The sequence below is a fragment of the Miniopterus schreibersii genome, assembly GCF_964146895.1.
Source record: "Miniopterus schreibersii genome assembly, chromosome: X".
Classification (NCBI taxonomy): domain Eukaryota; kingdom Metazoa; phylum Chordata; class Mammalia; order Chiroptera; family Miniopteridae; genus Miniopterus; species Miniopterus schreibersii.
In genome coordinates, this window is record NC_138104.1 from 103,799,124 (window position 1) to 103,823,560 (window position 24,437).

The 24,437-nt window shown below is 47.1% G+C and overlaps 2 protein-coding genes across 3 annotated transcripts in view; both read right to left on the reverse strand.

The window, feature by feature from the left end:
• Nucleotides 1-16,680: 16,680 nt before the first annotated feature.
• On the reverse strand, nt 16,681-18,877 carry CLDN34 (claudin 34). 2 transcript variants are annotated; one of them, XM_081126655.1, is made up of 3 exons: nt 18,701-18,877; nt 18,190-18,450; nt 16,681-17,728 (listed from the first exon to the last, which is right to left on the reverse strand). In XM_081126655.1, exon 3 carries the CDS (start codon nt 17,453-17,455, stop codon nt 16,808-16,810), a length of 648 nt encoding a protein of 215 aa, XP_080982781.1. In that variant the 5' UTR covers nt 17,456-17,728; nt 18,190-18,450; nt 18,701-18,877; the 3' UTR covers nt 16,681-16,807. The 2 variants fall into 2 exon arrangements, with proteins under 2 accessions (XP_080982781.1, XP_080982782.1); XM_081126656.1 differs by having other exon boundaries at nt 16,682-17,728; nt 18,234-18,450; nt 18,701-18,869.
• Nucleotides 18,878-21,157: 2,280 nt separating this feature from the next.
• The window catches only part of SHROOM2 (shroom family member 2), a 99,846-nt gene continuing 96,566 nt past the window's right edge, over nt 21,158-24,437 (reverse strand). The window contains exon 10 of the mRNA XM_081126657.1: nt 21,158-23,748. Within this exon, the coding sequence (XP_080982783.1) occupies nt 23,482-23,748 (267 nt within the window). The 3' untranslated portion in view covers nt 21,158-23,481. The remainder of the gene's footprint in view (nt 23,749-24,437) is intronic.

Below are 24,437 nucleotides of genomic sequence, written 5' to 3' on the forward strand. Positions count from 1 at the left end.
GCGGCTGTTCTCCGAAGAGTCAACGACTCGGCTATTGGGGCGCTAAGTTTGAACTGAGTTTTGACACTATTTTTGTTTTGCTCACCTATCTTCAAGATTATTAAAAAGTAATACTAGCAATTGAGCTCTGATCAGATACTTGGGTTACTTTAACTTCTGTCTCTTGTTTAAGGTTTTCGCTCTTTTGTTATGATCAAAAATGTTGCAGTGAGCATGTTACATGTAGTATATGAATGTATCTATAAACATGCATATATAAGCTTAGTGAAATTACATGATTCTTTCTATAGTGTCAATTCCAAACGGGAACTTGCTGCGCCGTTACATGCATTTAAAATGTCATAGATCTGGTCCTGGCGGGGTATCCGAGTGGGTTAGAGCATCATCCCAGCACCCCAAGGGGGCAGGTGTGATAGCCGGTCGGGGCAAATACAAGAACCAAGGATTATTGCAAAAATAAGCGGAACAACAAACCCATGTTTCTCTCTCTACCTGTCTGCCTGCCTGCCTGTCTGTCTGTCTCTCTCTCTCTCTGCCTGTCTGTCTCTGTCTGTCTGTCTGTCTCTCTCTCTTTCTCATTGTATCTCCTTTTCTCTTGCTCTTCCTCTCCTTTCCTCTCTCTCCAAAATCGGACAATAAATGGAAATAAATTTCAGAAAACACTGAACCATACAACACCCACCGTCAATTTCAGACCAAATGCAGTGAAATAATTTGTGCTCTTTATTTCATGGGCTTGTGCTGCCGCCCAGTGGACAAACAGGAGAATGCTTCGCGAGTGTAAAATAATTGATGAAATCCTGACGTGGTCTTTACATGCGGATAAAGATGCCACATATAACTTAGTATTAACAATTAAGACATGCTCATTTTAGAACATCTAAAGCACCCAGAAAGGTAGAAAGGAAAAACTCACCAATAATCTCACTTTGCCATTGGTTCCTGAATCCGAGTTCCTGGGCGGGGGAGAGAAAGAGCCACTTACAGCTGTTCTCTCCCTAAAAGTCAAATTTTTGCTCTTGGGGTGCTCACCTGGAACTTAGGATGATGATTCATTCTCACTTTGCTCACTTATCTTCAAGCCACTTAAAGAAAATACAATTAGAGCCTGTTCAGACACTTTTATTGCTTTAAGTCTGTCTCTTGTTTAAGATTTTTTTATGATAAAAAATGTTGCAGTGAGCATGTTACAGATGGCATATGAATGTATGTACAAACATGTATATACAATCTTAGTGAAATTACATGATTCTCTCTGTAATGTGAATTCCAAATGGGGACTTGCTGAGCCGTTACGTGCATTTAAAATGTCATAGATCTGGTCCTGGCGGGGTAGCCGAGTGGGTTAGAGCATCATCCCAGCACCCCAAGGGGGCAGGTGTGATGGTCGGTCGGGGCAAATACAAGAACCAACGATTGATGCATAAATAAGCGGAACAACAAACCCATGTTTCTCTCTCTGCCTGTCTCTCTCTCTCTCTCCCACTCTCTCTCTCTCCCTCGCTCTCATTCTATCTCCCTTCCTCTGGCTCTTCCTCTCCTTTCGCCTCTCTCTAAAATCAGTCAATAAATAGAAATAAATTTGACAAAACACTGAACCATACAACAGCCACGGTCAATCAGACCAAATACAGGGAAATAATTTGTGCTCTTTATTTCATGGGCTTGTGCTGCCGCCCAGCGGACAAACAGGAGAATGCTTCGCGCGTGTAAAATAATTGATGAAATCCTGATGTGGTCTTTACATGCGGATAAAGATGCTACATATAACTTATTGTTAAAATTAATACTTGCTTTTTCTACAAAATTTAGAGGACCCAGAAGAGTACAAAGAAAAGAAAAAGTCAGCCATCATCCCGCTTTGCCATCGGGTCAGGATTCTGAGATCCTGGGCACGGGAGAGAAAGGGCAAGAGGCAGCGGTTCTCGCCGCATAAAGTCAACTTTTCTGCACCCTCGGTGCTCACTATGAACTTAGTTTTGATACTTGGTTCTTGCTCTGCTTACCTATGATCGATCCTGTTTGAAGAACATTCTAGTAATTTGACCCGGCTCAGATAATTTGGTTGCTTTAAGTTCTGTCTCGTTTCAGGATTTATGTTTTGTTTATTGTTACGATTAAAAATGTTGTATTGAACGTGTTCTCCATAGCACGTGAATACACATATTTGAAATTACATATCTGTTTCCGTAGTGTACATTCCAACAGGGTCTTGCTCAACAGCTACATGCATTTATGAATTTCATAGATCTTGACCTGGCCGGGTAGATGAGTTGGTTGGAGCGCCATCCTGACATGCCAGGGTGCGGGGTTCGATATCTGGTCCAGAAAAATACAAGAAGCAACAATTAATGCATAAATAAGCGGAACAACAAATCCATGTTTCTCTCTCTGCATCTCTCTCTCTCTCTCTCACTCTCTCTCTCTCTCCCTCGCTCTCATTCTATCTCCCTTTTTTCTGGATCTTTCTCTCCTTTCCTCTCTCCCTAAAATCAGTCAATAAATAAAAATAAATTTGAGAAAACACTGAACCTTACAACACCCACGGTCAATCAGACCAAATACAGGGAAATAATTTGTGTTCTGTATTTCATAGGCTTTTGCTGCCGCCCAGCGGACAAACAGGAGAATGCTTCGCGCGTGTAAAATAATTGATGAAATCCTGATGTGGTCTTTACATGCGGATAAAGATGCTACATATAACTTATTGTTAAAATTAATACTTGCTTTTTCTACAAAATTTAGAGGACCCAGAAGAGTACAAAGAAAAGAAAAAGTCAGCCATCATCCCGCTTTGCCATCGGGTCAGGATTCTGAGATCCTGGGCACGGGAGAGAAAGGGCAAGAGGCAGCGGTTCTCGCCGCATAAAGTCAACTTTTCTGCACCCTCGGTGCTCACTATGAACTTAGTTTTGATACTTGGTTCTTGCTCTGCTTACCTATGATCGATCCTGTTTGAAGAACATTCTAGTAATTTGACCCGGCTCAGATAATTTGGTTGCTTTAAGTTCTGTCTCGTTTCAGGATTTATGTTTTGTTTATTGTTACGATTAAAAATGTTGTATTGAACGTGTTCTCCATAGCACGTGAATACACATATTTGAAATTACATATCTGTTTCCGTAGTGTACATTCCAACAGGGTCTTGCTCAACAGCTACATGCATTTATGAATTTCATAGATCTTGACCTGGCCGGGTAGATGAGTTGGTTGGAGCGCCATCCTGACATGCCAGGGTGCGGGGTTCGATATCTGGTCCAGAAAAATACAAGAAGCAACAATTAATGCATAAATAAGCGGAACAACAAATCCATGTTTCTCTCTCTGCATCTCTCTCTCTCTCTCTCACTCTCTCTCTCTCTCCCTCGCTCTCATTCTATCTCCCTTTTTTCTGGATCTTTCTCTCCTTTCCTCTCTCCCTAAAATCAGTCAATAAATAAAAATAAATTTGAGAAAACACTGAACCTTACAACACCCACGGTCAATCAGACCAAATACAGGGAAATAATTTGTGTTCTTTATTTCATAGGCTTTTGCTGCCGCCCAGCGGACAAACAGGAGAATGCTTCGCGAGTGTAAAATAATTGATGAAATCCTGACGTGGTCTTTACAAGCTGATAAAGATGCTACATATGACTTATTGTTAAAATTAATACTTGGTTTTTCTACAAAATTCGGAGTACCTAGAAGAGTGCAAAGGAAAGAAAAAGTCAGCCATCATCCCGCTTTGCTGGTGGCTCAGGATTCTGGGATCCTGGCGGGGGAGAGAAAGGGCAAGGTGCGGCTGTTCTCCGAAGAGTCAACGACTCGGCTATTGGGGCGCTAAGTTTGAACTGAGTTTTGACACTATTTTTGTTTTGCTCACCTATCTTCAAGATTATTAAAAAGTAATACTAGCAATTGAGCTCTGATCAGATACTTGGGTTACTTTAACTTCTGTCTCTTGTTTAAGGTTTTCGCTCTTTTGTTATGATCAAAAATGTTGCAGTGAGCATGTTACATGTAGTATATGAATGTATCTATAAACATGCATATATAAGCTTAGTGAAATTACATGATTCTTTCTATAGTGTCAATTCCAAACGGGAACTTGCTGCGCCGTTACATGCATTTAAAATGTCATAGATCTGGTCCTGGCCGGGTAGCCGAGCGGGTTAGAGCATCATCCCCACACCCCAAGGGGGCAGGTGTGATGGCCGGTCGGGGCAAATACAAGAACCAACGATTGATGCATAAAAAAGCGGAACAACAAATCCATGTTTCTCTCTCTACCTGTCTGCCTGCCTGTCTGTCTGTCTGTCTGTCTCTCTCTCTGCCTGTCTGTCTCTGTCTGTCTGTCTGTCTCTCTCTCTTTCTCATTGTATCTCCTTTTCTCTTGCTCTTCCTCTCCTTTCCTCTCTCTCCAAAATCGGACAATAAATGGAAATAAATTTCAGAAAACACTGAACCATACAACACCCACCGTCAATTTCAGACCAAATGCAGTGAAATAATTTGTGCTCTTTATTTCATGGGCTTGTGCTGCCGCCCAGTGGACAAACAGGAGAATGCTTCGCGAGTGTAAAATAATTGATGAAATCCTGATGCGTGTGGTCTTTACATGCGGATAAAGATGCCACATATAACTTAGTATTAACAATTAAGACATGCTCATTTTAGAACATCTAGAGCACCCAGAAAGGTAGAAAGGAAAAACTCACCAATAATCTCACTTTGCCATTGGTTCCTGAATCCGAGTTCCTGGGCGGGGGAGAGAAAGAGCCACTTACAGCTGTTCTCTCCCTAAAAGTCAAATTTTTGCTCTTGGGGTGCTCACCTGGAACTTAGGATGATGATTCATTCTCACTTTGCTCACTTATCTTCAAGCCACTTAAAGAAAATACAATTAGAGCCTGTTCAGACACTTTTATTGCTTTAAGTCTGTCTCTTGTTTAAGATTTTTTTATGATAAAAAATGTTGCAGTGAGCATGTTACAGATGGCATATGAATGTATGTACAAACATGTATATACAATCTTAGTGAAATTACATGATTCTCTCTGTAATGTGAATTCCAAATGGGGACTTGCTGAGCCGTTACGTGCATTTAAAATGTCATAGATCTGGTCCTGGCGGGGTAGCCGAGTGGGTTAGAGCATCATCCCAGCACCCCAAGGGGGCAGGTGTGATGGCCGGTCGGGGCAAATACAAGAACCAAGGATTATTGCAAAAATAAGCGGAACAACAAACCCATGTTTCTCTCTCTACCTGTCTGCCTGCCTGCCTGTCTGTCTGTCTCTCTCCCTCTCTCCCTGTCTGTCTCTGTCTGTCTGTCTGTCTCTCTCTCTTTCTCATTGTATCTCCTTTTCTCTTGCTCTTCCTCTCCTTTCCTCTCTCTCCAAAATCGGACAATAAATGGAAATAAATTTCAGAAAACACTGAACCATACAACACCCACCGTCAATTTCAGACCAAATGCAGTGAAATAATTTGTGCTCTTTATTTCATGGGCTTGTGCTGCCGCCCAGTGGACAAACAGGAGAATGCTTCGCGAGTGTAAAATAATTGATGAAATCCTGATGTGGTCTTTACATGCGGATAAAGATGCCACATATAACTTAGTATTAACAATTAAGACATGCTCATTTTAGAACATCTAGAGCACCCAGAAAGGTAGAAAGGAAAAACTCACCAATAATCTCACTTTGCCATTGGTTCCTGAATCCGAGTTCCTGGGCGGGGGAGAGAAAGAGCCACTTACAGCTGTTCTCTCCCTAAAAGTCAAATTTTTGCTCTGGGGGTGCTCACCTGGAACTTAGGTTGATGCTTGATTCTCACTTTGGTCAGCTATCTTCAAGCCACTAAAAAAAAATACAATTGGACCCTGTTCACATACTTTGGTTGCTTTAAGGTCTGTCTCTTGTGTAAGATTTCCTTTATGATAAAAAATGTTGTAATGAGCATGTTACATATAGCATATGAATGTATCTATAAATATGTATATACAATCTTAGTGAAATTACATGATTCTCTCTGTAATGTGAATTCCAAATGGGGACTTACTGAGCAGTTACGTGCATTTAAAATGTCATAGATCTGGTCCTGGCGGGGTAGCCGAGTGGGTTAGAGCATCATCCGAGCACCCCAAGGGGGCAGGTGTGATGGCCGGTCGCGGCAAATACAAGAACCAACGATTGATGCATAGATAAGCCGAACAACAAACCCATGTTTCTCTCTCTGCCTGTCTCTCTCTCTCTCTCTCTCTCTCTTTCTCTCCCTCGCTATCATTCTATCTCCCTTCCTCTGGCTCATCCTCTCCTTTCGTCTCTCTCTAAAATCAGTCAATAAATAGAAATACATTTGAGAAAACACTGAACCATAAACACTCACAGTCAATTTCAGACCAAATGCAGTGAAATAATTTGTGCTCTTTATTTCATGGGCTTGTGCTGCCGCCCAGCGGACAAACAGGAGAATGCTTCGCGAGTGTAAAATAATTGATGAAATCCTGATGTGGTCTTTACATCCTGATAAAGATGCTACATACAACTTAGTGTTGAAATTAATACTTGCTTTTCCTACAAAATTTAGAGGGCCCAGAAGAGTACAAAGGAAAGAAAAAGTCAGCCATCATCCCGCTTTACCATCGGGTCAGGATTCTGGGATCCTGGGAGCAGGAGAGAAAGGGCAAGAGGCAGCGGTTCTCGCCGCATAAAGTCAACTTTTCTGCACCCTCGGTGCTCACTATGAACTTAGTTTTGATACTTGGTTCTTGCTCTGCTTACCTATGATCGAGCCTGTTTGAAGAACATTCTAGTAATTTGACCCGGCTCCGGTCATTTGGTGCTTTAAGTTCTGTCTCGTTTCAGGATTTATGTTTTGTTTATTGTTACGATTAAAAATGTTGTATTGAACGTGTTCTCCATAGCACGTGAATACACATATTTGAAATTACATATCTGTTTCCGTAGTGTACATTCCAACAGGGTCTTGCTCAACAACTACATGCATGTATGAATTTCATAGATCTTGACCTGGCCGGGTAGATGAGTTGGTTGGAGCGCCATCCTGACATGCCAGGGTGCGGGGTTCGATATCTGGTCCAGAATAATACAAGAAGCAACAATTAATGCATAAATAAGCGGAACAACAAATCCATGTTTCTCTCTCTGCATCTCTCTCTCTCTCTCTCTCTCTCTCTCTCCCTCGCTCTCATTCTATCTCCCTTTTTTCTGGATCTTTCTCTCCTTTCCTCTCTCTCTAAAATCAGTCAATAAATAAAAATAAATTTGAGAAAACACTTAACCTTACAACACCCACAGTCAATCAGACCAAATACAGGGAAATAATTTGTGCTCTTTATTTCATGGGCTTTTGCTGCCGCCCAGCGGACAAACAGGAGAATGCTTCGCGCGTGTAAAATAATTGATGAAATCCTGACGTGGTCTTTACAAGCTGATAAAGATCCTACATATGACTTATTGTTAAAATTAATACTTGGTTTTTCTACAAAATTCGGAGTACCTAGAAGAGTGCAAAGGAAAGAAAAAGTCAGCCATCATCCCGCTTTGCTGGTGGCTCAGGATTCTGGGATCCTGGCGGGGGAGAGAAAGGGCAAGGTGTGGCTGTTCTCCGAAGAGTCAACGACTCGGCTATTGGGGCGCTAAGTTTGAACTGAGTTTTGACACTATTTTTGTTTTGATCACCTATCTTCAAGATTATTAAAAAGTAATACTAGCAATTGAGCTCTGATCAGATACTTGGGTTACTTTAACTTCTGTCTCTTGTTTAAGGTTTTCGCTCTTTTGTTATGATCAAAAATGTTGCAGTGAGCATGTTACATGTAGTATATGAATGTATCTATAAACATGCATATATAAGCTTAGTGAAATTACATGATTCTTTCTATAGTGTCAATTCCAAACGGGAACTTGCTGCGCCGTTACATGCATTTAAAATGTCATAGATCTGGTCCTGGCGGGGTATCCGAGTGGGTTAGAGCATCATCCCAGCACCCCAAGGGGGCAGGTGTGATGGCCGGTCGGGGCAAATACAAGAACCAAGGATTATTGCAAAAATAAGCGGAACAACAAACCCATGTTTCTCTCTCTACCTGTCTGCCTGCCTGCCTGTCTGTCTGTCTCTCTCTCTCTCTGCCTGTCTGTCTCTGTCTGTCTGTCTGTCTCTCTCTCTTTCTCATTGTATCTCCTTTTCTCTTGCTCTTCCTCTCCTTTCCTCTCTCTCCAAAATCGGACAATAAATGGAAATAAATTTCAGAAAACACTGAACCATACAACACCCACCGTCAATTTCAGACCAAATGCAGTGAAATAATTTGTGCTCTTTATTTCATGGGCTTGTGCTGCCGCCCAGTGGACAAACAGGAGAATGCTTCGCGAGTGTAAAATAATTGATGAAATCCTGACGTGGTCTTTACATGCGGATAAAGATGCCACATATAACTTAGTATTAACAATTAAGACATGCTCATTTTAGAACATCTAGAGCACCCAGAAAGGTAGAAAGGAAAAATTCACCAATAATCTCACTTTGCCATTGGTTCCTGAATCCCAGTTCCTGGGCGGGGGAGAGAAAGAGCCACTTACAGCTGTTCTCTCCCTAAAAGTCAAATTTTTGCTCTGGGGGTGCTCACCTGGAACTTAGGTTGATGCTTGATTCTCACTTTGGTCAGCTATCTTCAAGCCACTAAAAAAAAATACAATTGGACCCTGTTCACATACTTTGGTTGCTTTAAGGTCTGTCTCTTGTTTAAGATTTCCTTTATGATAAAAAATGTTGTAATGAGCATGTTACATATAGCATATGAATGTATGTACAAACATGTATATACAATCTTAGTGAAATTACATGATTCTCTCTGTAATGTGAATTCCAAATGGGGACTTACTGAGCGGTTACGTGCATTTAAAATGTCATAGATCTGGTCCTGGCGGGGTAGCCGAGTGGGTTAGAGCATCATCCCAGCACCCCAAGGGGGCAGGTGTGATGGTCGGTCGGGGCAAATACAAGAACCAACGATTGATGCATAAATAAGCGGAACAACAAACCCATGTTTCTCTCTCTGCCTGTCTCTCTCTCTCTCTCCCACTCTCTCTCTCTCCCTCGCTCTCATTCTATCTCCCTTCCTCTGGCTCTTCCTCTCCTTTCGCCTCTCTCTAAAATCAGTCAATAAATAGAAATAAATTTGACAAAACACTGAACCATACAACAGCCACGGTCAATCAGACCAAATACAGGGAAATAATTTGTGCTCTTTATTTCATGGGCTTGTGCTGCCGCCCAGCGGACAAACAGGAGAATGCTTCGCGCGTGTAAAATAATTGATGAAATCCTGACGTGGTCTTTACATGCTGATAAAGATGCTACATATGACTTATTGTTAAAATTAATACTTGGTTTTTCTACAAAATTCGGAGTACCTAGAAGAGTGCAAAGGAAAGAAAAAGTCAGCCATCATCCCGCTTTGCTGGTGGCTCAGGATTCTGGGATCCTGGCGGGGGAGAGAAAGGGCAAGGTGCGGCTGTTCTCCGAAGAGTCAACGACTCGGCTATTGGGGCGCTAAGTTTGAACTGAGTTTTGACACTATTTTTGTTTTGCTCACCTATCTTCAAGATTATTAAAAAGTAATACTAGCAATTGAGCTCTGATCAGATACTTGGGTTACTTTAACTTCTGTCTCTTGTTTAAGGTTTTCGCTCTTTTGTTATGATCAAAAATGTTGCAGTGAGCATGTTACATGTAGTATATGAATGTATCTATAAACATGCATATATAAGCTTAGTGAAATTACATGATTCTTTCTATAGTGTCAATTCCAAACGGGAACTTGCTGCGCCGTTACATGCATTTAAAATGTCATAGATCTGGTCCTGGCCGGGTAGCCGAGCGGGTTAGAGCATCATCCCCACACCCCAAGGGGGCAGGTGTGATGGCCGGTCGGGGCAAATACAAGAACCAACGATTGATGCATAAAAAAGCGGAACAACAAATCCATGTTTCTCTCTCTACCTGTCTGCCTGCCTGTCTGTCTGTCTGTCTGTCTCTCTCTCTGCCTGTCTGTCTCTGTCTGTCTGTCTGTCTCTCTCTCTTTCTCATTGTATCTCCTTTTCTCTTGCTCTTCCTCTCCTTTCCTCTCTCTCCAAAATCGGACAATAAATGGAAATAAATTTCAGAAAACACTGAACCATACAACACCCACCGTCAATTTCAGACCAAATGCAGTGAAATAATTTGTGCTCTTTATTTCATGGGCTTGTGCTGCCGCCCAGTGGACAAACAGGAGAATGCTTCGCGAGTGTAAAATAATTGATGAAATCCTGATGCGTGTGGTCTTTACATGCGGATAAAGATGCCACATATAACTTAGTATTAACAATTAAGACATGCTCATTTTAGAACATCTAGAGCACCCAGAAAGGTAGAAAGGAAAAACTCACCAATAATCTCACTTTGCCATTGGTTCCTGAATCCGAGTTCCTGGGCGGGGGAGAGAAAGAGCCACTTACAGCTGTTCTCTCCCTAAAAGTCAAATTTTTGCTCTGGGGGTGCTCACCTGGAACTTAGGTTGATGCTTGATTCTCACTTTGGTCAGCTATCTTCAAGCCACTAAAAAAAAATACAATTGGACCCTGTTCACATACTTTGGTTGCTTTAAGGTCTGTCTCTTGTTTAAGATTTCCTTTATGATAAAAAATGTTGTAGTGAGCATGTTACATATAGCATATGAATGTATCTATAAATATGTATATACAATCTTAGTGAAATTACATGATTCTCTCTGTAATGTGAATTCCAAATGGGGACTTACTGAGCGGTTACGTGCATTTAAAATGTCATAGATCTGGTCCTGGCGGGGTAGCCGAGTGGGTTAGAGCATCATCCCAGCACCCCAAGGGGGCAGGTGTGATGGTCGGTCGGGGCAAATACAAGAACCAACGATTGATGCATAAATAAGCGGAACAACAAACCCATGTTTCTCTCTCTGCCTGTCTCTCTCTCTCTCTCTCCCACTCTCTCTCTCTCCCTCGCTCTCATTCTATCTCCCTTCCTCTGGCTCTTCCTCTCCTTTCGCCTCTCTCTAAAATCAGTCAATAAATAGAAATACATTTGAGAAAACACTGAACCATACAACACCCACAGTCAATTTCAGACCAAATGCAGTGAAATAATTTGTGCTCTTTATTTCATGGGCTTGTGCTGCCGCCCAGCGGACAAACAGGAGAATGCTTCGCGCGTGTAAAATAATTGATGAAATCCTGATGTGGTCTTTACATGCGGATAAAGATGCTACATATAACTTATTGTTAAAATTAATACTTGCTTTTTCTACAAAATTTAGAGGACCCAGAAGAGTACAAAGAAAAGAAAAAGTCAGCCATCATCCCGCTTTGCCATCGGGTCAGGATTCTGAGATCCTGGGCACGGGAGAGAAAGGGCAAGAGGCAGCGGTTCTCGCCGCATAAAGTCAACTTTTCTGCACCCTCGGTGCTCACTATGAACTTAGTTTTGATACTTGGTTCTTGCTCTGCTTACCTATGATCGATCCTGTTTGAAGAACATTCTAGTAATTTGACCCGGCTCAGATAATTTGGTTGCTTTAAGTTCTGTCTCGTTTCAGGGTTTTTGTTTTGTTTATTGTTACGATTAAAAATGTTGTATTGAACGTGTTCTTCTTAGCACGTGAATACACATATTTGAAATTACATATCTGTTTCCGTAGTGTACATTCCAACAGGGTCTTGCTCAACAGCTACATGCATTTATGAATTTCATAGATCTTGACCTGGCCGGGTAGATGAGTTGGTTGGAGCGCCATCCTGACATGCCAGGGTGCGGGGTTCGATATCTGGTCCAGAAAAATACAAGAAGCAACAATTAATGCATAAATAAGCGGAACAACAAATCCATGTTTCTCTCTCTGCATCTCTCTCTCTCTCTCTCTCTCTCTCACTCTCTCTCTCTCTCCCTCGCTCTCATTCTATCTCCCTTTTTTCTGGATCTTCCTCTCCTTTCCTCTCTCTCTAAAATCAGTCAATAAATAAAAATAAATTTGAGAAAACACTGAACCTTACAACACCCACGGTCAATCAGACCAAATACAGGGAAATAATTTGTGTTCTTTATTTCATGGGCTTTTGCTGCCGCCCAGCGGACAAACAGGAGAATGCTTCGCGCGTGTAAAATAATTGATGAAATCCTGATGTGGTCTTTACATGCGGATAAAGATGCTACATATGACTTATTGTTAAAATTAATACTTGGTTTTTCTACAAAATTCGGAGTACCTAGAAGAGTGCAAAGGAAAGAAAAAGTCAGCCATCATCCCGCTTTGCTGGTGGCTCAGGATTCTGGGATCCTGGCGGGGGAGAGAAAGGGCAAGGTGTGGCTGTTCTCCGAAGAGTCAACGACTCGGCTATTGGGGCGCTAAGTTTGAACTGAGTTTTGACACTATTTTTGTTTTGCTCACCTATCTTCAAGATTATTAAAAAGTAATACTAGCAATTGAGCTCTGATCAGATACTTGGGTTACTTTAACTTCTGTCTCTTGTTTAAGGTTTTCGCTCTTTTGTTATGATCAAAAATGTTGCAGTGAGCATGTTACATGTAGTATATGAATGTATCTATAAACATGCATATATAAGCTTAGTGAAATTACATGATTCTTTCTATAGTGTCAATTCCAAACGGGAACTTGCTGCGCCGTTACATGCATTTAAAATGTAATAGATCTGGTCCTGGCCGGGTAGCCGAGCGGGTTAGAGCATCATCCCCACACCCCAAGGGGGCAGGTGTGATGGCCGGTCGGGGCAAATACAAGAACCAACGATTGATGCATAAAAAAGCGGAACAACAAATCCATGTTTCTCTCTCTACCTGTCTGCCTGCCTGCCTGTCTGTCTGTCTCTCTCTCTCTCTGCCTGTCTGTCTCTGTCTGTCTGTCTCTCTCTCTTTCTCATTGTATCTCCTTTTCTCTTGCTCTTCCTCTCCTTTCCTCTCTCTCTAAAATCGGATAATAAATGGAAATAAATTTCAGAAAACACTGAACTATACAACACCCACCGTCAATTTCAGACCAAATGCAGTGAAATAATTTGTGCTCTTTATTTCATGGGCTTGTGCTGCCGCCCAGCGGACAAACAGGAGAATGCTTCGCGAGTGTAAAATAATTGATGAAATCCTGATGTGGTCTTTACATGCTGATAAAGATGCTACATATGACTTATTGTTAAAATTAATACTTGGTTTTTCTACAAAATTCGGAGTACCTAGAAGAGTGCAAAGGAAAGAAAAAGTCAGCCATCATCCCGCTTTCTGGTGGCTCAGGATTCTGGGATCCTGGCGGGGGAGAGAAAGGGCAAGGTGCGGCTGTCCTCCGAAGAGTCAATGACTCGGCTATTGGGGCGCTAACTTTGAACTGAGTTTTGAAAGTATTTTTTTTTGCTCAGCTATCTTCAAGATTATTAAAAATTAATACTAGCGATTGAGCTCTGATCAGATACTTGGGTTGCTTTAACTTCTGTCTCTCGTTTAAGGTTTTGGTTTTTTTTTTATGATCAAAAGTGTTGTAGTGAGCATGTTACATGTAGTATATAAATAGATATATAAACGTGTATATATAATCTTAGTGAAATTACATGATTCTTTCTATAGTGTAAATTTCAAACGGGGACTTGTTGAACCGTTACATGCATTTAAAATGCAATACATCTTGTCCTGGCCGGGTAGCTGAGTTGGGTGGAGCGCAATCCTTACATGCTAGGGTGCCGTGTTCGATATCTGGTCCAGGAAAATACAAGAACTAACAATTAATGCATAAATAAGCACAACAACAAATCAATATTTTTTGGTTTGTCTCTATTTCTCTCTCAATCTCCCTCTCTCTCTTCCTCTCCTTTCTTCTCTCTCTGAAATCAAGTAACAAATAAAAATAAAATAAAACCCCCACATAACTATATACAGTGAAACAATTTTTGCTCTTTGATGGGTTTGTGCTGCCACCCAGTGGACAAACAGAAGCATGCTGTACGAGTGTAGAATAATTTTTACACTCCAGATGTGTTCTTTACATATTGATAAAGATACTACATAAAACTTATTATTAAAAATTAAGACATGCTCATTTTAGAACATCTAGAGCACCCAGAAAAGTAGAAAGGAAAAACTCACCAACAGGGTCTTGCCCCTGCCATTCCCTGCCGGGGCGTCTCACTCTCGGCAGAGGCCCCAGGGAAGGTGAGCCCACGGCGCCTTCCCGGTTCTGTCCTGTGTCCCGGGGAGGAGCAGGGTCTTAGGAGCGTATGCAGGGGCCATAGCGACGGTGTTCACGCCGCCAGTGAAACAACCTGTCGTGTGAACAATGTGCTTTGGGGGCAGGAAACTACCTCTCCAGCAGGTGACACTATTATTTGCTTTTAAAAATTATCCTTGTCATTATTTTTAAAATACATTTTTATTGATTTTTTTATAGAGAAGATGGCAGCGGGAGTGAGTTACATCAGTGATGAGAGAGCCCCACCGATGGGCTGTGCACTGCACGCCGCTTGCTGGGGCTGGAGCCCCAACCCAGGCACGCGCCCTGGCCGGGAATCAAACCTGCGGCCTCGCGGCGCGCGGTCCCGCGCCCAGCCACGCAGCACGCGCGCCAGGCGCCGTTCCGTGCTTTGACGGCGCTGTGGCGGGGACTGCGTCAGAGGGCCCGGGGTTTTCCCCAGCGCCACCTCCAACCCCAACAAGCCACCGAGAGCCTCTGTACCGCGCCACGCAGGGGGAAGGGGGAGCCCCCCGTGGCCTGTCTCTGCCACAGGAACGCCACGCTTCCCGGTGCCCCAGCCAACCCCGCACACCCTCCAGGGCTGCCCAGCGGCTGCCGGGGACAGAACGGGCAAAGCCACTCAGGAACCGGGAAACACTCAGCTCATTAGGCATGTGGCAACTGTCACCTCCTGGTGTTTCCCCAAACTCCGAGCTGGAACCAAGGAGAGAGCTGCTCTGTCTCCCTCTGTGAATGCTGTCACCAGTCACCCCTTCCTTCCTGGTGTCCAGGACAAAGGTCCTGGCACATTGCCCAAAGGCCATGCGGCACCTCTGGCTCTGGGTTACCTTGGAAGGCTCTCCATGGCAGAGAAAGAATGGAAGACATGCCACCAGCCCTCACAACACCCTCGCTGTGTGTTGTACCAACAGGAGATGCATAATCTAAAATCAATAAAAACATGTTTAAAAAAAAAAATAGTTGGTTTTTCAAACGCTGTGCTCTCACAGGCTTAAATATTCTTTGAGAAGGAGGCCACGTCACATCAGCCTTCGGGGTTCTCTCCCGGGAAGCCCATACACCCCCCGCGTGTGGCTCTGACACTAAACTGTTTCTCACTTTTAACCTATTAATGGCTTCTCCCCAGTCCTTTTTTTAGCCTTGACTGAGTCCTTTTAAACATCTGAGGAGCTGTGAGCAATCAAGCAGAGGGTGTGTGTCATGTTCCTGATTGAATATTTTTGGAGGCACTTCTCACACAAGACACCCAGTTAATGGTCGCTGAAAGGTTCCATCAGCCAGTGAATGAGCTGAAGTTGTTCTCTCCTGACTGGGCCTTAAGCATGATTTTGGTACGTAATCAATTGAGGGTATTAATGGGAGGAGGGGCTTACAACTTCCCCAGGAAGCTAGCTGGACCACCCATGAAGTTTGGGAGAAAAAGGCATTTTTTCCCCTCCACAAGGGCATACGTACTGGGTGGGGTTCTGAGAGCGGTTACCTAGATTTGTAGAAACAAGACCTGTGCTGACCCAGAACAGAATCAAGGCTCAAGAGGTAGTAACAAGTTTAACGACAGGACAATTGACTCTCTTCAGTAAATCAAAATCTTTTTTTTTACAAAAAGGGCAAAGGGGATGTGGCAGGGGGACTGGTTTAAATTCAGACATAAGAGGCAGAGTGAGCCCCTTGTGTGAAAAAAACCAACCTGTAGAACTACTTTTTGAGGCATTTAAAAATTCTGATAAGTATCTGATAACAAGAAATAGTTGTTAATTTTTAAGGTATAATATGGTCATGCAAGGAAATGTCCATTTTTTATTTTATTTTTTCTAAGTATGTTTTTATTGATTTCAGAGAGAGGAAGGGAGAGAGAGAGAGAGAGACATCAGTGATGGGAGAGTCATTGATGGGCCGCCTCCTGCACGCCCCCTGCTGGGGATCCAGCCCACAACCCGGGCATGAGCCCTGACCGGGAATCGAACCGTGATCTCCTGGTTCATAGGTCGATGCTCAACCGCTGAGCCACACCGGCCGGGTGGAAATGTCCATTTTTTTAAGAGGCTAATGTTGACGTGCATAGGGATGGAGGAACATGATGTCTGGGGTTTGCTTTGGAGTCCTTCTGAGAAAGAAAAATAGGTTAGAAGGGAAGAAGGGAGAGGGAAAGCAAATATGGCAGAATTGCGACAACTGCTGAGCGTGGTAATGGAGATGGGGGATTCCTTATACTATTCTACGTTTGCACATTTGGGGAAATTTTATATGATGGACAGATGTTCCGACCACGCCACAGGAAATAGTTATTTTTGGTGGAAGTTGAAGAGGGAGATGTGAGAATCCCAGAAAGTCTAATTTGCATACAGTAGGTGTATAGTATCGATGATTTACACAACAGTAATTAAAATCCAGACTCAGGAAGACAGGTGGGGCAATTGAACTTTTTGGGTTTTTATTTTTAATGGAAGTTAAACAATGAGCCAAATTTGGACACAGGAGGAAATGGCCACTTTCTGCTCAAAACGGCCTTCGCCACCGTGCGGCGTCCTCGGAACCTCACGCCTCCGCGGCCTCCGGGTACACCTGGCTGTCGGGGGGCAGCTGGTAGGACAGGGAGAGCAGCCCGCTCAGCACCATCATGAAGGCCGCCAGGACGGCCACCGGCACGGCGCTGCCCGGCTCCTGGCGGTCGGGCCTGAAGGGGATGTTGAAGGCGGCCGGGAAGTCTATGCCCTCCCTGCTCATCACCGCGTGGTAGTTCCAGATGACCGTGACCGCCAGCGCCACCCCGGCTGTTATGTTGAGGGCGCCCGAGGCAATGAAGAGGGTCCAGGTGGCATTCTTCTGAAGGTGCCCCAGGTACACGTTGCCCAGGCCCAGGACGATGAGCACCTTCCCCAGGAGCCCCAGGATGCTGGAGGCCAGCAGGAGGTTCTGCGCCACGCGGATATCGAGAGGCAGGTAGGCGTCGCTGTAGGCGTAACGGTGACACTTCATGTGGGTCTTGTAGTAGTTGGCGTGGTGGTACGTGCAGACTTTCCACATCCCCACGGTGGCCAGCCCGGTGGGGAAGGCGGAGCTGTTGTCCACGTACCACAGCCGCCACTCCGCCAGGCCCATGGATGTCATGGAGAAGATCCACCCCACGGTGGTGATGGCGAAACTCATTACTTGGTTTTTGTGGCTGTAGACGAGCAGGCTCATGGTGGCCGCGTGCCCAGGGGAACTACAGACCAACAGAGGGCACAGCGAGGGTGGCCCCCCGGGGGTGCGGGTGCGGGGTTTGGGAGGGAAGCGTCACACTGGAGAACGGGGACACTTGACCCTCAGGCTCTGCAGGCGAAGGGTACTTTGGCAATGTTCGCCGAGAGCCTCAAAATGTAGCGACTTTCCCCCTGGGCAGGTCGCTGGGTGCCCAGAGCACCCTCCGATACAGCGAGGCTGCCGGTCAGGGCGCACGCAAGCAGCAGCCGACAACTGCAAATAAGCGGGCAGAACATAAATCAGTCTCTCCCCCCCCCCTCTCTCCCTCTTCCTCTTTCTCAAATTGATTTTAAAAAATTGTACAAACTTATGAACAGGCAATGGCACTTCTCTGGACATTTGCCGGAAGGCATAATTAAGGTTGGCTACAGCCCTGGGCAGTGTGGCTCCGTGGTTAGAGTCTCTGCCCTCGCCCAGAAGGCTCGAGGGTTCGATGCCTGGTCAAGGGCACGTACCTGGGTTGCAGGTTCGATCCCCGGCCTGGGCCAGGGCATGTGTGGGAGGCAAGCAATCTATGCGTCTCTCTCACATTGATGTCTCTCTTTCTCTCTCTGCTGTCCCTCCTTCCCTCCCTCCCTCCCTCCCTCCCTCCCTCCCTCCCTCCCTCCCTCCGTCCCAAAAGCAATAGAAAAAGTATTCTCAGGTGAGGATTAATAAAGAACCCCAAAACTAACCAAACAAATGAAACAGACACAACAAAGAAGGCCGAGCCCCTAACCAGGGACGTCTCCCGACGGAGCAGGCGTCTCCGGACAGCAGCCAGCTGGCCGGGCAGCCCTGCGGACGCGCGCAGATGCCCTGGACGGTCCTCTGGGCCGGCTCAGCTCAGCCACGCAGTGGGCCTGGCGCCCGACTCCGAGGCCCTCCTCAGCCTTCCAACGGGTCACCGCATTCCAGCCCCTTTGTCCTCACCGCCAGGGTTCTGTTGCTAGGTCCTGAACACAACAGTACGTTTTCTGTTGACGACCAAAATGTGGCCGCCTTTTCTCCGCCGTGCCCCCTCCCCCAGCTTCCCAGGGCAGGCTGTGTGCACTAACCGACCGCCCAAGCCCGCGCCCGCGCCCGCGCCCGCGCCCTGCGGGACTCCAGCCTCGCCTCCTAAACACTCTCTCCCCTGCCCCCAGAAGTGGCCTCTAACATACCACCTGCAGGCAAGGACAGTGTAAAAGAGCGATGACAACATACCCCTGCAGGTGTCGCAGAAGCAGCCAGGTTTAGCTATGAAAGACCAGCGACAGCCAACACCTTAGGGAAACGCCCTTTCCGTGCGGGATCGGCCTTGCACTTGAGCATGCTCGGACGCGGCGTCCATGAGCGGGGTCGATGCAAGATGCAGGCTGACCCTCACTGTGAGAAACTGGCCTGAGGCGGGGAGCGCAGACAGGGCTGCTGTAAGAAGTGAGGCTGGCTGCCCGGGCTGGTTTGGCGCGGCGGTTAGCGCATGGGCCCGCACACTGACGGGTCCTGGGTTCGATTCCAGCCAAGGGCACCCACCTCAGTTGCAGGCTCCACCCCGGTCGGGGCATGAGCAGGAGGCAATCAATTGGTGTCTCTCTCATGTCAATGTTTCTCTCTCTTCCTCCCACTCTCTCTGTAAAGCAATGGAAAAAATATCCCCAGGTAAGGATAAAAAATAAAAGTAGGGCTGCCAAAAAGGCACATGGGCGGGGGGGGGCAGCCAGCCAGCACTCAGGACTGTATTTTATATACGAGTCAAAGTCCCACTGGGATCCTTTGCTTACAGTTTCTATGATAAGGAATTTATTCCAAGCAAATGGAGATATGTACCAAAAAATCCTGAAAACCCCGTTTAGAGAACACATCCAGTAAGCCATTTTATATCTTTATAATGAAATATTACAGAGAAATTCAACACGATGTTGGAGATTAAATAAGGGGGAAAGTTTCCAATATTGTTAAAAAGTAGGTTTCAAAAATATGTGATTATATAACCTTGTTTGTTAAAAAACAAAAAGAGGGAGTTGGAGGGAGAAAGGGGAGGGAGGGGAGGAAGGGAGGGAGAGGAAGGAAGGAGGGAGGGAGGGGAGAGAGAGGGAGGGAGCAGAGAAGGGAGGGAGGGGTGAGGGGAGGGAGGCAGGAGAGGGAAGGAAGAAGGGAGGGAGGGGTGAGGGGAGGGAGGAGAGGGAAGGAAGGAGGGAGGGAGAGGAGAGGGAGGGAGCAGAGAAGGGAGGGAGGGGTGAGGGGAGGGAGGCAGGACAGGGAAGGAAGAAGGGAGGGAGGGGTGAGGGGAGGGAGGAGAGGGAAGGAAGGAGGGAGGGAGGGAGGAGAGGGAAGGAAGGAGGGAGGAGAGGGAAGGAAGGAGGGAGGGAGGAGAGGGAAGGAGGGAGGGGTGAGGGGAGGGAGGGAGGAGAGGGAAGGAAGAAGGGAGGGAGGGGTGAGGGGAGGGAGGAGAGGGAAGGAAGGGGGGAGGGAGAGGAGAGGGAGGGAGCAGAGAAGGGAGGGGTGAGAGGGGAGGAGAGAAGGGAGGGAGGGGTGAGGGGAGGGAGGAGAGGGAAGGAAGGAGGGAGGGGTGAAAGAGGGGAGTGAAAGAGGGAGAGATGGGGAGAGGGGATAGAGGGAAGGAATGATTAGGTGTGGTGACTTGGCAGAAGCCAAAAATAACACTAAAACGTGTGCATAGGAATCTGTCCACTTTTTAAAATATGTAATTTGCATGAACTTTTCCCCATTCTAAATATTCGCTCTTCCACGTAATTTTGAGTAACTTTTATAAAAAAGAGTCCCTCCCTCTCCATTGCTAGCCTTCGGCTCCCTCAGGCCTGCTCCATAGCAGGGAAGGCGGTTCCCCCAGGGCCAGGCTACAGTGAGAAAAACTCGGGGGCGCACACTCACACCTCCCCAACCAGGTCCTGAGCACAGGACAGTATGAGCCCAGCTGAGCTCACAACAGCTCTTCTCCAATACGGAGGAGGAGAGGAGGCTCCGAGAGGCTAAGCCACTCCAGACGCAGGCTACTTGGCTCCAGGAATTTGGCGTAGGGGCAGGACACGTCAGAGCCACGCCTTGGGGTGCAGGATGGAGCCTCTGGATGGCCCCAACACTGCTCCCTGCAGCCACACTGGGCCACAGGGCCGGAGGGCTCCGGCTCCTCCCACCGAGGTGCAGTACATCCCACCCCTTGAACCTTGGGTTGGGCCGGGAGACCCGATTTGGGAGGTTTTGAGCTTGGACGCACTTCTCACTGGACCCACGGCGGTGTTATAGCTACGGTCATGCCGCATGACTGCGGTAACAGGTAACCGACCTAACCCACGTCCCGCTCTGCCCGCCTGCTCACCGAGGGGCCCCGTCGAGACTGGCAAACACACGAATTAGCAATCCCGCAACTCACGCACAGCTTAGGGACCAGACGTACGGTGAGGGCATTCTGAGTGTTTAAAAAGAGTTGTAATAGCCCTGGCCGGTGTGGCTCAGCGGTAGACCATCAGGCTGCATCAAAGGGTCACGGGCTCCATCTCGCGCCGCAGGAGGCAACCATCTGATGTGTCTCTCACACGGATGTTTGTCTCTCTGCCCCGTCCACACGCCCTCTAAAAACCGATGGAGAAAGTATCCTCGCGTGAGGATATTTTCCGCACAAAGAGCTGTGATCATGTAGGTAAATTAAAGACATGCTCCACGCACTCAAAGACACTATTTATTTCGTCAGAGTCAGGCAGGGTGATGTGTGGAGAGGTAAGAGGTCAGCGTCGAGCACAAGTCTGTCCACGTTTCCACAGTGAGCTGCAGGCAACACCCGGGCTGCGCGCGCGGGCTCCGAGCCAGCCACCACCGAGGCACGCAGGACACAGCACCAGACTGCTTCACCTGCGGCAATGTCACCATAGACACAGTACGTACGCGGACTCGCTGCAATCTTTGGGTCCCGATAACCAGACATTGGAGAGGCAAACGGGGGAATGGACAGGACAGTGTGGTCACAGAGGCCTTGCCACAAGGGGACTTGCATTACATATTGCCACATATAAGAGAGTCCTTGAAGAACAGACGCACATTCTATTAGTCACATTTTACACACACATCATCACGACGGTCACAACACTGTACGGGAAGGGGGAAGGGTCACAGATAAAAGCGTTTTCTAAATTAAAAACCGAACACAAGGAAATGACTGTGGTTGTCCCCTGAGGGAGGACAAGGAGCTCCGTGAGCAGCCGGCGTGACCTTCTCCGACGTGGCCAGTTTTCACAGCAAGCGGTGGCTCTTCCAAGTCAAGACAGCTTAACGCACAGGAAGGAAAATTTCTGCAAAGGCATTTATCCTTCCGGTGTGGTTCAGTTGCCAAAAAGAGCATTCACTGCCTGCACGAGTGGAGCCTGCCGTGTGCACCCACCTACGCAGCATGGCGACGTCGCGACACGGCACGGAGTCCGGCGGGCTGCCCTGGCTCAGCAAGCATGGACAGAGGTCCCACGACACTGGTGTGCGTGTGTGGCTGGTTAGGCAGCAGGTCACTGCTGCCAGAGACGTCTCCCCACCTGCTGGAAGAGTTCTTTACAGGAGTAAGGGGAAAAGCGGATTAAAATATCCCTCCATCAAACAAATGTCCACATGTCACCTTGACATGAACTCACCCAAGGGGATCTCCCCCAATCAACCACGCATTTCATCAGATAGCATCCGAGACGAAATAACGGCTCTACAGTGATTTAGGTAAAAATAGGGTTACCCCCAGGCCACTGGCGGCTGACCAGCTTTCTCCTGCGCTTGTTCGCCTCCCACAAGTCCTCTTTGGTGAAATCTCTTGCCCACATTTCAACGGGGCCGTTTGTTTTCTTACGGTTGGGTTTTACAGAGTTCTTTATATATTCCGAAGATGATCTTTTGTCACATATGTGATTTGTAAGTATTTTCTCCCAGCCTGTGACATTTGTCAACTGCAAATTGACACCATGACACTGTTTGTGTGTGTGTGTTTTTAAATGAACAGACTCTCTTTAGAAGCTCACAATGTTAACCAACATAAAGGGCCCAGAGTCGGCCAACTCTGTGGCAAAGGTATAGGGAACCCCGAAACAGTGGAGGCAGGTCTCACGGGACATGAAATGGGGCCTTCGCGTCACGCCGACGATTGAAAGGGGCAAAAAGAGAAAAGTAGCCAGTTACCATTAGTGACCAAATGCACACAACATAAATGTTCTGGGGAGAAGGTAATTTAAGAACGATCCCACTGACCTCGGGGAACAAATCTCTAGCAAGCACAGAACTACCGGACACATGTCTAACCAAGCCATTTCCCGCTACAGGAGCACACCTGGCCCACGCGGCCGGGCGAGACGGACCAAAGCCATTCGCTTTGTGCATGGGTTTCAGAGCATGCGCGCAATTCACGTGGCGGTTTTAGAATGAGTGAGCCCAACACACAGGCTATGCATTTCACAGTTGGTTTTTAACCACTTGGAAAGTAGTATGTTAATAAATTATCATCATCATGCGTGTTTTGCACAAGATGAGAGCACATTACATGGAGGAGACAACGAACGTTAACACCTCTGGATGGACACAGATAAAGCACGGCAGCCCACGCCCCTCAGGAATCACGAGAAGACGTGCGCAGGGTCTCCCGCTCAGTTGCTGCCCGAGCGGCTGGCTCAGCAACGGAAGACGGAGGAAGGGCAGAGCGACCACTGCCAAGGGGCCCTTGCACACAGCACGGGACCGCGCCCACGGTCTCCACTGCAGAAACTCACCAGCCACCAGAGCCCATGCCACATGTGGATCCTCGTAAAGGAAAACGCTCCATGGGAGCCACTCTGCTCGGCACGCAAAGGGAAAACCAGCAACTTCAATGCATCATCCCAAACGAACACAAGTTATTGCTTCTCTAACAGCCACGTTGTTCTAGGAGGGCTCTTGCTACAGGACACCATCGCAGGCCGGGGCTCCGCGCACCCTGGGGACCGGTGCTCACAGGCCTGGCCTGCGTCCCCGCCGGGAGTGCTCACTCACTTGCCCCGCTCGGGCTGCAGGCTGTCCACCAGGCACTTGAGCTGCTCCTCGCCGAGGTGTATCTTGTCCTCCAGCTCCCGCTGCTCGATGATGAGGGCCGACTTCATCTTTACGAAGTACTCGTAGTCTGCCAGGCTCTCGTCGCTCAGGTAGCTGGCCAGGATGTCAAACACCACGCGCTCCCGGCGGTCCAGGTTCTCCTTCAGCTCCTTGGCGTCCTCGTGCTGCTGAATGAGGACCCGCTGCTTCTCAAGCAGTGATTGCTGGAGAGAGGGAGAGGGAGCGGGGGAGGTGAGAGAGACGAGCCTGGTGAAGACTACGGCAAAGGGAGCAGCTTGGCCGACGCCCCAGAAACACCACAAGTCTGGGGGCCGGAGCGATGGAGCATTGACGGGCATCAGAGAATCCTGAAAATGTGGCCAGAGAAACCTCATGGCTGTGGCGGGCCCCAGCCCTCCCCCTCCCATAGGTGCTCATGGGCCTCTCCCCCCCTCCAGTGCCTCCCATGGGCCTTGACCGGCTAACTTAAGAAGTAATCATGATGGCCACACGTGTGGTCGAGAGACTAAAAGCCACAGAATTCTGGGATGCTCAAAACATGCCAAGGACTGCCCTGGCTGCCGTGGCTCGGTGCTTAGAGCGTCACCTCACACACCATGAGGTCGAGGTTTCGCTTCCTGGTCAAGGGCACAGGCTTGGGTTGCAGATTCGATCTCTGGCCCTGGTTTGGGAGTGTGTGGGAGGCAGCCAGCCAATCGATGTCTCTCTCACATCGATGTTTCTCTCTCTCTCTCTCTCTTCCACTCTCTCTAAAAATCAATGGAAAAAATATCCTTGGATGAGAATTAACAACAAAATGCTGCAGAGACCGGGGGGAGGGCTTCCTGTGTCTGCGAGTTCATTTTCTACCCGGGAACAGGAGGGACGTCTTCCACAATCTGCCTCCGCACCT

Bases quoted from the DNA above. Each gene is read 5' to 3' on its own strand.
- CLDN34 (XM_081126655.1), bottom strand. From the start codon at position 17,455: ATGAGCCTGCTCGTCTACAGCCACAAAAACCAAGTAATGAGTTTCGCC.